General features: G+C 38.6%; 1 protein-coding gene across 1 annotated transcript in view; it reads left to right on the top strand.

Moving 5' to 3' along the window:
• The window catches only part of LOC102760527 (guanylate-binding protein 6), a 29,301-nt gene that overhangs the window by 14,096 nt on the left and 4,701 nt on the right, over window positions 1-10,504 (top strand). The window contains exon 6 of the mRNA XM_015561440.1: window positions 9,443-9,688. Within this exon, the coding sequence (XP_015416926.1) occupies window positions 9,443-9,688 (246 nt within the window). The remainder of the gene's footprint in view (window positions 1-9,442; window positions 9,689-10,504) is intronic.

Genomic DNA, 10,504 nt, shown 5'->3' with positions numbered 1-10,504 from the left:
GCCTGGTGCGTGGGAGGGGGCCAGCAGGTTTGCCCTGAAGGGTGTCCTGGATCAGGGTGGGGGTCCCCACTGGAGTGCCTGGCCAGCCTGGGTGAGGAGCTGAGGGCTGTTTTTAGGCTGGTGGATGACTGAAGCATCCAACCGCTCCTTTTTTTCTTTTTTTTAATTCTGGGCCAGCTTTAGCTCTGGCTCCAGCTCTGAGGCCTCTGCTGCTGAAAGCAGGTATCTAGTTTGTTTGTGTTCTATAATTGAGAAACTGTATCATCTCCAGCTCTGAGATCCCGGCCGGCCAGCTGAAAGTGCGTTTCTGGGGTTTTGTTTAGCTTCTATATTTGTTACAATGTTTCAAACTGCAAGCTCAGAGGCCGACAAGACAGGCAGGGAATGTTGGAGCCCTCCGTCACTGAAACAAGCAAGCCTCATGTTCGCTTCCAGCTGCCTGGCTGTCGTCTGCCAACCTGGGTGGCATTTAATTTGCATATCACCCTGATTAGCCAATGGGAAGGGTAGCGGTCGTACACTAATTACCATGTTTCTCTTTTATTGGATAGGATAATTTTAATTTCTATGTGTCGTACACTATATTTTTAAATAATTTTATTTTTAATTTTATTTTATTGTTTAAAGTATTAAAAATAGTAGTGCTTATGTCTTTTTTTCCTCTTTGACCTCCTCTTGGCCTCCCCTATCCCCTGGCACATGCCCTCACTCTCACCCCCAGTGTCTTGTATCCATTGGTTATGCTTATATGCATGCATAAAAGTCCTTCGATTGATCTCTTACCTCTCCCCCCGACCCTCCCCAGCCTTTCCACTGTAGCTTGACAGTCTGTTGGATGCTTCTTTGCCTCTGTGTCTATTTCTGTTCATGGGTTTATAATGTTCTTTACATTCTACAAATAAGTGAGATCATGTGGTATTTATCTGACTGGCTTATTTCACTTAGCATAATGCTCTCCAGTTCCATCCATGCTGTTGCAAATGGTAAGAGTTCCTTCTTTTTTTTACAGCAGCGTAGTATTCCATTGTGTATATGTAACACCGTTTTTTAATCCACTCATCGGCTGTTGGGTATATAGTCTGTTTCCAAATCTTAGCTATTGTGAATTGTGCTGCTATGAACACAGGGGTGCATATATCCTTTCTGATTGGTGTTTCTAGTTTCTTGGAATATATTCCTAGAAGTGGTATTACTGGATCAAATGAAAGTTTCGTTTAATTTTTTGAGGAAACACCATACTGTTTTCCACAGTAACTGCACCAGTCTGTTTTGATGTGCATCTCTCAGATGATTAGTGACTTTGAGCATGTTTTCATAGTCTCTTTGACTTTCTGTATGTCCTTCTTCGCAAAGTATCTATTTAGATCCTTTGCCCATTTTGTGATTGGATTGTTTATCTTCCTTTTGTTAAGTTGTATGAGTTCCCTGTAAATGTTGGAGATTAAACCCTTATCAGAGATAACATAGGCAAATATGTTCTCCCATGCAGTGGGTTTTCTTGTTGTTTTGTTAATGGTTTCTTTTGCTCTGCAGAAGCTTTTTATTTTGATGTAGTCCCATTTGTTTATTTTCTCTTTAGTTTCCATTGCCCTAGGAGCTGTATCAATGAAGATATTGCTATGACAAATGTCTGCTACTTTAGTGCCTATGGCTTCTTTAATATTTTTATTGTTTCCCATCTTATCTTTAAATCCTTTATCCATTTTGAGTTTATTTTGTATATGGCATAAGTTGGAGGACTAGTTTAATTTTTTTGCATGTATCTGTCCAATTTTCCCAACACCATTTATTGAAGACACTATCGTGAATCCAATGTATGTTCTTGCCTCCTTTGTCAAATATTAATTGAGCACAGTAACTTAGATCAATTTCTGGATTCTCTGTTCTGTTCCACTGGTCTATATGTCTGTTCTTGTGCCAGTACTAGGCAGTTATGAGAACAGTAGCTTTGTTGTATAGCTTGATATCTGGTATTGAGGTCCCTCCAACATTGTTCTTCTTTCTCAAGATTGTTGCAGCTATTTGGGATCTTTTTTTATTTCGGATGAATTTTTGGAGAGTCTGTCCTACGTCTTTGAAGTATGTGGTTGGTATTTTAAAGATGATTGCATTAAATTTATAGATTGCCTTGGGTAGTTTGGTCATTTTAATGATGTTGATTCTACGAAATCCATGAACATGGTATATTCTTCCATTTGTTCATGTCTTCCTCTATCTCTTTTTTTCAGTGTCCTGATATTTTCTGAGTACAGGTTCTTTATCTCAGCGGTTCTCAAACTGTAGGTCGCAACCCCTTGCGGGGTCAAACAACACTTTCACAGGGGCCGCCTAAATATGTCCTAATATCAGATATTTACAGTACCTTTCATAACTACAGTTATGAAGTAGCAACGAAAATAATTTTATGGCTGGGGGGTCACCACAACATGAATAACTGTATTAAAGGGTCGCAGCATTAGGAATGTTGAGAACCACTGCTTTATCTCCTTGGTTAAATTTATTACTGGGTATCTTAATTTTTTTGTTGCAATGGTAAATGTGATTGCTTTTTAAGTTTCTCTTTCTGTGCGTTCATTATTTGTGTATAGAAAACCCATACACTTCTTGGTGCTAATTTTTTATCCTGCTACATTGCTGAATTCATTTGTTAAATAAAGTAGGTTTTTGATGGAGTGTTTGGAGTTTCTATGTACAATATCATGTCAACTGCAAATAAGGACAGTTTTTCTAAAGTTCCAATTTGGATGCCTTTTATTTCTTCTTCTTGTCTGATTGCAATGGCTAGTACTTCCAGTACTATGTCAAACAGGAGTGATGAGAGTGGGCATCCTTGTCTTGTTCCTTTACTTAGGGAAAATGATTTTAGTTTTTGCCCATTGAGTATGATATTGGCTGTGGGTTTGTCATATGTTTTAATTATGTTGCTGTATCATTCTTTTATTTCCACTTTGCTGAGCATTTTTATGAAAAAGGGTGTTGGATTTTGTCAAATGCTTTTTCTACATCAATGGATATGATTATATGGTTTTTATCACTCAGTTTGTTTATGTGATATAACATGTTTATTGATTTGTGGATATTGTATCATCCTTGCATCCCCGGAATAAGTCCCACTTGGTCATAGTGTATGATCTTTCTAATGTAATGCTGGATTTTATTTGCTAATATTTTGTTGAGAATTTTCGAGTCTATGTTCATGAGGGATATTTTCCTATAATTCTCTTTCTTTGTGTTCTCTTTATCTGATTTTGAGATTAGAGTAATTTTGGCTTCATAGAAAGAGGTTGGTAGTGTTCCTTCCTCTTAAATTGTTTGGAATAGTCTGGGGAAGATAGGTTTCATTTCTTCTTTGAATGTTTGACAAAATTCCGCTGTGAAGCCATCTGGTCCAGGGCTTTTGATTGTTGGAAGTTTTTTGATTACTGCTTCAATTTCCTCCATAGTTATTGGCCTATTCAGATTTTTTTGATTCCTCCTGGTTGAGTTTTGGAAGGTTGTATTTTTCTAGGAATATGTGAATTTCTTCTATTTTGATCAGTTTGTTGGAATTGTGTTGTTCACAGTATTTTTTTTGTAATCCCTCGTATTTCTGTAGGGTCTGTAGTTATTTCTCCTCTTTCATTTCTGATTTTGTTTATTTGGGTCTTCCCTCTTTGCTTCTTGGTGAGCCTGGCTAGCAGTTCATCAATCTTGTTTATCCTTTCAAATAACCAGCTATTAGTTTCATTGATCTTTTTTTTTTTTTTCCCCTGGTCTCTATGTCATTTATTTCTGCTCTGATCTTTATTATTTCCTTCCTTCTACTCACTCTGGGCTTTTCTTTTTGCTTTCTTTCTAATTCTTCTATTTACAGAGTTAGATGTTTTATTACTAGTTTTTCATGATTTTTAGGAAGGCTTGGAATGCTATTAACTTTCCCCTCAGAATTACTTTCACTGTGTCCCAAAGATTTTGGATTGTTGTGTTTTCATTGCCATTTGTTTCCAGGATGTATTTTATTTCTTCTTTGATCTCTTTGGTTACTCAATCATTGTTTAATAGTATGCTATTCAGCCTTCAAGTGTTTGAATTTTTTTATTGTTTTTATTGTAGTTTATTTGTAATATTATGCCATTGTGGTCTGAGAAAATGCTTGATATGATTTCAATCTTCTTAAATTTGGAGATACTTTGCCTGTGTCCCAGTATGTGGTCTATCTTTTGAAATGTCCCAAATGTCCCACTTGAAAGAATGTATATTCTGTAGTTTTGGGGTGGGTTGGAATCTTATAATGATCTCAATTAATTTCATCTGATCTAGTGAATCATATAGGATTGCTGTTTCTTTGCTAATTTTTTGTCTAGAGGATTTATCCAGTGATGTTAATGGGGGTGTTAAAGTCTCCTACTATGATTGCATTGCTGTCAATCTCTCTCCTGTCATCTCCCAGATGTTTTTTTATGTATTAGGGTGCTCCTGCATTTTTGGGTGAATATATGTTTACCAAAGTTATAACCTCTCAGTGTATCGATCTCTTTAGAATAATGAAGTGGCCTTTCTTGTCTCTTGATATGGCCTTCACTTTGAGGTCTATTTGGTCAGATATAAGTATTGCTACCCCAGCACATTTTTCCTTTCCATTTGCCTGCTAGATATTTTTTCATCCCTTCACTTTCAGTCTGTGTGATTCCCTTGTTCTGAGATGGGTCTCCTGTATACAGCATATATATGGGTCATGTTTTCTTATCCATTCATTCACTCCATGTCTTTTGATTGGAGCATTTAATCCATTTAGTTTTAATGTTATTATTTTAAAAAAATATATGTTATTGATTTTTTTACAGAGAGGAAGGGAGAGGGCTAGAGAGTTAGAAACATTGATGAGAGACAAACATCGATCAGCTGCCTCTTGCACACTCCCCACTGGGTATGTGCCTGCAACCAAGGTACATGCCCTTGACTGAAATCAAACCCTGGACCCTTTAGTCCACAGGTCGACGCTCTATCCACAGAGCCAAGATAATCTGATGGGGGATCTTTTGGAGGCAACTCTCTGTCTCTCTTGCAGCCTTTAAGATTCTCTCTTTGTCGATAACATTTGCCATTGTAATTATGATTTGTCTTGTTGTGGGTCTTCTGGGATTCATCTTGCTTGGGAATCTCTATACTTGTGTGACTTTTTTGTTCCCCATATCAGGGAAGTTTTCTGTCATTATTCTTTCAAATAGATTCTCTAGTCCTTGCTCCTCTTCTTGTCCTTCTGGTGCCCCTGTTATACATATCTTACTTCATTTTGTGTTGTCCCAAAGTTCTCTTATGCGCTCCTGTTTTTAATTTTTATCTCCAGTTGGTGTTCAGTTTGGGCTTATTTCTCTTCCTTATCTTCTAACTCAGTAGTTTGGTCCTCTGCTTCTTCTGGTTTACTGTTGAAAACTTCTATAACATTTTTGATTGTAGCTATATCACTTTTGATTTCTTCCTGATTTTTACATAGGTTGTTGGTTTTCTCATCCATCCAGTTTATGAACTGTATGGCCATTACTCTGAATCCTTTTTCTGTCATTATTGCATGACTCCATTTCACTTATTCCTTTCTTAGTGAATTCTCTTTTTTTTTTCCACTGGGGATTGTTCCTTGTCTTTCCATTCTAACTATCATCAGAAGTTCCAAACACTAAGTTGCAGGGGCCTGTGCCATGCGCAGTGGGAACATTGTGCCACCGGAGTGTCACTGAAGAGCTCCGACACTGAGATCTGTGGCTGCCATGGGTCAGTGGGTGCCACGTACGCCGAGAATCAGAGTCACCAGTGCTCAGTGCAGCCTCGTGCATGCATCTAGAATCAGGCACCCCGCATGCGCCACACTGAAAAAAATAATCCCTGTGGTCATGCACCAAAAATCAGAGTGCCCTGGCATGCACCAGGAGTCAGAGTCCCCATATGCACGCTCCAAGAATTGAGTATTGGAGTCTCTGTCGCTTGGTGCGACCTTGCGCTGAGAATCAGGGTCCCTGTGTGCATGTGTGCCAAGAATTGGAGTCACTGGAGCTCAGTTTGCTTGCTCTGAGAATCAGGGATCCCATGTGCATGCAATGAGAAACAGAGTCCCAGCATGTGCCTGCCGAGAGTCAAGTGACTGGTGTTCTGTGCTGCCTTTTCCTGTGCGCTGGAAAGGCACGACTGTGGTGTCTGGTGGTCGGCAGCTGTGGTTTGGTAAGACTCAGTTTTTGCTGCCTGATCCTTGTGCCCTTGATTGGATTCACGTACCACTGGTGGCTCACAGAGGCACCTGGTGGCTGTTTGCCAAGGTGGCGCACTCTGAGGGATTCTGGCGCTGAAGCTGTGTGACTCACTATGTCTGTGGGCAGGCAGCCAGGAAGGAGGGCATCCCAATTTCTATTGCCAGGGCATGTGTCCTTGTTTGGATACAAGCACACCCAGAGGGGGCTTACAGCGGCACCAAATAGCCACCTTTGAGGCGGTGGGCTCAGGAGGTCTGCACACTTAAAGGCATGACTGTAGTGTCTGGAGGTCGACAGCCTGGGAGAGGGAAGTCACACTTAATGCTGCAGAACCCACCACCCTTGGAGGTGGAAATCCTAGAGATCTGCAGGTCTGCGGGCGGGGCAGCAGGATTTTGACTAGAGTGACTGCAGGTTCACGGGCAGTGTCCAATGCCAGTCTGGGTGGTGGAGCTGATGAGTTCCTAGAAGAGCCTGCTCTCCACTTCAAGATGGCAAGGGCTCTGTGCCCGAGCCCCACAGCCTAGGGAGTGCCTGTGGCGGGGTCACGAACAGTGTCCACGGCCAGTCTGGGTGGTGATGCTGATGAATTTCTAGAGGAGGCTTCTCTCCCCTTCAAGATGGCATGGGCTCCCTTCTTGAGCCCCACAGCCCGGGAGTGCCCGCAGCGGTGATAGGGGCGGCCTGTCCAGGAGAGCCTGGTCTGCCAGCCTCTGGTCCTCCTGCTGGATTTAACTGTCCCTCACTCACTGACACCTATTTTCAATTGTACTTTACACTCAATATCATTTTGTATTATTTGCAAATATATAGCATAGTAGTTAGATAACATATACTTTACAATGAGATCTCCCTATATTTCAAGTACTCACCTGGTACAATGCATAGATATTACAATATTATTGACTATATTCCTTATGCTTTTTTTTACATGAATATTTTCTAACTACCAACTTGTATTTGTTAATGCCTTCACTTTTTTCACCCCCACTCTCCTCATGCAGCCATCAAATTTTTTTGTCTCTATATATTAGTCTGTATCAATTTTATTTGTTTATTTTGTTTTTTAGAATCCACAAATACGTGAAGTCATATGATATTTGTCTTTCAATGTCTAACTTATTTCACTGATCACAGTACTCTCTATATTTATCCATGCTATCTCAAATGGTATGATTTTATTTTTTATTTTGATTAAGTAGTATTCCATTGTGTATATTTACTACCTATACTTTATCTACTTGTCTATTTTTGGGCACTTAGGTTACTTACATATCTTGGCTATTGTATATAATGCTGCAATGAATATAGAGGTCATATATTCTTTTTGAATCAGTGTTTTAAGTTTCTTCAGAGATATTTCCAGAAGTGGAATTGCTGGTTCATAAGGTAGTTCTATTTTCAATTCTTTTGAGGTAACTCCGTACTGCTTTCCATAGTGGCTGCACCAATCTGCATTTCCATCAACAGTGCACAAGAGTTCCCTTTTCTCCCCATCCTCGCCAACACTTGTTGCTTGTTGATTTATTGATGATAGCCATTCTGACAGGCATAAGGTGATATCTCATTGTGGTTTTAACTTGCATTTCTCTGATGATTAGTGATGTTGAACATCTTTTCATACGTGTATTGGTCTTCATGTCTGAGATTTTACTCTGTATGCTTTATTCTAGTAGTTTTATGGTTTTGAGTCTTACATTTAAGTCTTTAATCTATTTTCAGCTGATTCTTGTATATGGTGTAAGAAGGTGGAGTATTTTCACTTCTTTTGCACATATTTGTCCAATTTTACAACACCATGCACCGCTAGGCTGACTTTACCCCATTGTATGTTGTTTTGCTTCCTTTGTCATCTATTATTTGATCATATTTGCATGGGTTTATTTCTGGGCACTCTGTTGTGTTCAATTGATCTATATGTCTGTTTTTATTCCAGCACTATGCTGCTTAGATTACCACACCATTGTATTATAGTTTGGTATCAGGTAGCATAATACTTGCATCTTTGCTCTTTCTCAGTATGTCTGTGACTATTCAGGGTCTTTTATGGTTTCATATACATTTTTGGATTATTTATTGTACTGATGTGAAAAACACCATTGGTATTTTGACAGGGATTGTGTTGAATCTATAGATTCATTATAGGCATTATAGATATTTTAATTGTTAATTATTTCTATCTGGTCATAATTTTTTTTCAATTTACCCATATTTACCCATTTTACAATTTCAAAATAATAAAAATATTTGAATGGGTTACATTAACATGGCATGTAGGTATCTGATGAACCCTTGAAAGAAAATCCACTTCTGATTTATACACTCTTGATTTCATGTTTCTATTTATGGTTTCTCAAAAACAATAAGAAATGGGCTACACAGAGGAGCAAAGCTATCAAATGAATATAGTTATTTTCCTTAAAGAGTTTAGAGACTAATGGTGATATCTTAAAATTATGTTTTTGCTACATTTACTCTTCACTCTTCAGATGATTTTATTTTTTTAAAAGCCAATGCTGTACACATTATTTTTAGCATCTAAACCAGGGGTGGGCAAACTTTTAGACTCGAGGGCCACAATGCGTTCTTAAACTGGACCGGAGGGCCGGAACAAAAGCATGGGTGGAGTGTTTGTGTGAACTAATATAAATTCAAAGTAAACATCATTACATAAAAGGGTACAGTCTTTTTTTTTTTTAGTTTTATTCATTTCAAATGGGTGGATCCAGCCCACGGGCCGTAGTTTGCCCATGGCTGATCTAAACAGTTTTCCTTAGATAATCTGGTGTCATTTCCAACACTGTTTCATTAAGTCTTATTTGGGCTCTTCATTTTGATCCACAGCTTCATTTTCCCATGGTATCAAGGTGACCAAAAACTTACATTTGACCCATGTTTCTGTTATTCATTCAGTAGCTAATATTGACTATATAGAAAATACTCTACCATTTTTAGGTCCAATAACAGCAATAGGTTGTTGTAGTTGTTTTTTAAGCATATTTAATCTCTTCCAAAATTTTCCCCCAAAGTTGCATCATTGGTAAATTTGATGTTAAAGCAGCGTTTGGATGTCCATGCTAAAGGAGGTATAACCAGAAGTTATACAGAGAGAATATGGCAAAGATACAAAAGTCCCTGTCATAAAAATGTTTAAGTCCCTTGTCCTCAGATTGCTCCTACTTTAATACCTATTTTTGTTTTTGTTTATTTTAATCTTTCAGGCCTGAATCCCAAAGCTCAAATATCTAATCTCCCTAGAGAGTGCATCCGCCATTTCTTTCCAAGAAGGAAGTGTTTTGTCTTTGACCGGCCAACAAATGACAAAGAACTCCTAGCCCATATTGAGCAGGTTGTAGACAACCAACTGGATCCTAACTTCAAGGAACAAACAAAGAACTTCTGTTCTTACATCCTCACCCAGGCGAAGATCAAGACCCTCAGGGAGGGAATCACAGTCACTGGGAAACGTGAGTCTCCACTTCACATTTTGTGGGGCCTGGTATTTGTTGAAGATATTATAGGATGTGCTCTCCAGGATTTGTGTTTGATTCTGCATAGAATTATGGGTCTACAATTATTCATACTCAACGAAGACACATGTATACTTATCACACTTCTGGGTGTTTATAAATTCCTCTCCAAAATTACAACCATTGACAGCAAAATCTGCAGTATCCATACTAATAAAACATCTACTAAAAAGGAATCACTAACTGGGTAGAAAAATAGAATACACTGTTTCCTTAACTGAAGTCCTTTATAATGAATGAGATTTGCAAGTAGAATACAAAAGATATTATGGGGGTTTAGAACAATTTAACAATGCACCTGAGCCCATAAAGCTCTGAAAATTTACAGGAAGCTTTATTATTCAGAAAAATATGGGATCACATTTACCCTGCTTCATCTGTCTACCTATGTAAGCAATTTGCTTCTAAAATTTTCAATGCAAAATTGTGTTTTCCAGATATCCTTTAGTTTGTTAGATAAAGGAATGTATTGAATTATGTTAGCCTTGTGGTCTAAAGAAACATACAAATTAAAGTCAATGGGACAATAGTGTTATTGGAGGAAATATGTTCTTCTGTGTTGTTGTGTGAAAGGAATTTGAGGGACCCTTATGTAGGAGGAGTTTTACGCGATAATGGCAAGGCTTATTAAAGTGAAAAGCAAAGTACATTCTCAGGGAGACAGAGAGCTGGCAGGCTAGAGGGCAGCTACTGCCCTGAGGTATTTGTGAAACTTTCCCATATATATTTGGGTTTGGGGAAGGTCAGGCTTTT

This window comes from Myotis davidii, unplaced genomic scaffold (assembly GCF_000327345.1).
Source record: "Myotis davidii unplaced genomic scaffold, ASM32734v1 scaffold1757, whole genome shotgun sequence".
NCBI lineage: Eukaryota > Metazoa > Chordata > Mammalia > Chiroptera > Vespertilionidae > Myotis > Myotis davidii.
Note: the sequence above shows the minus strand (reverse complement) of the source record. Positions and strands in the feature narration are given on the sequence as shown.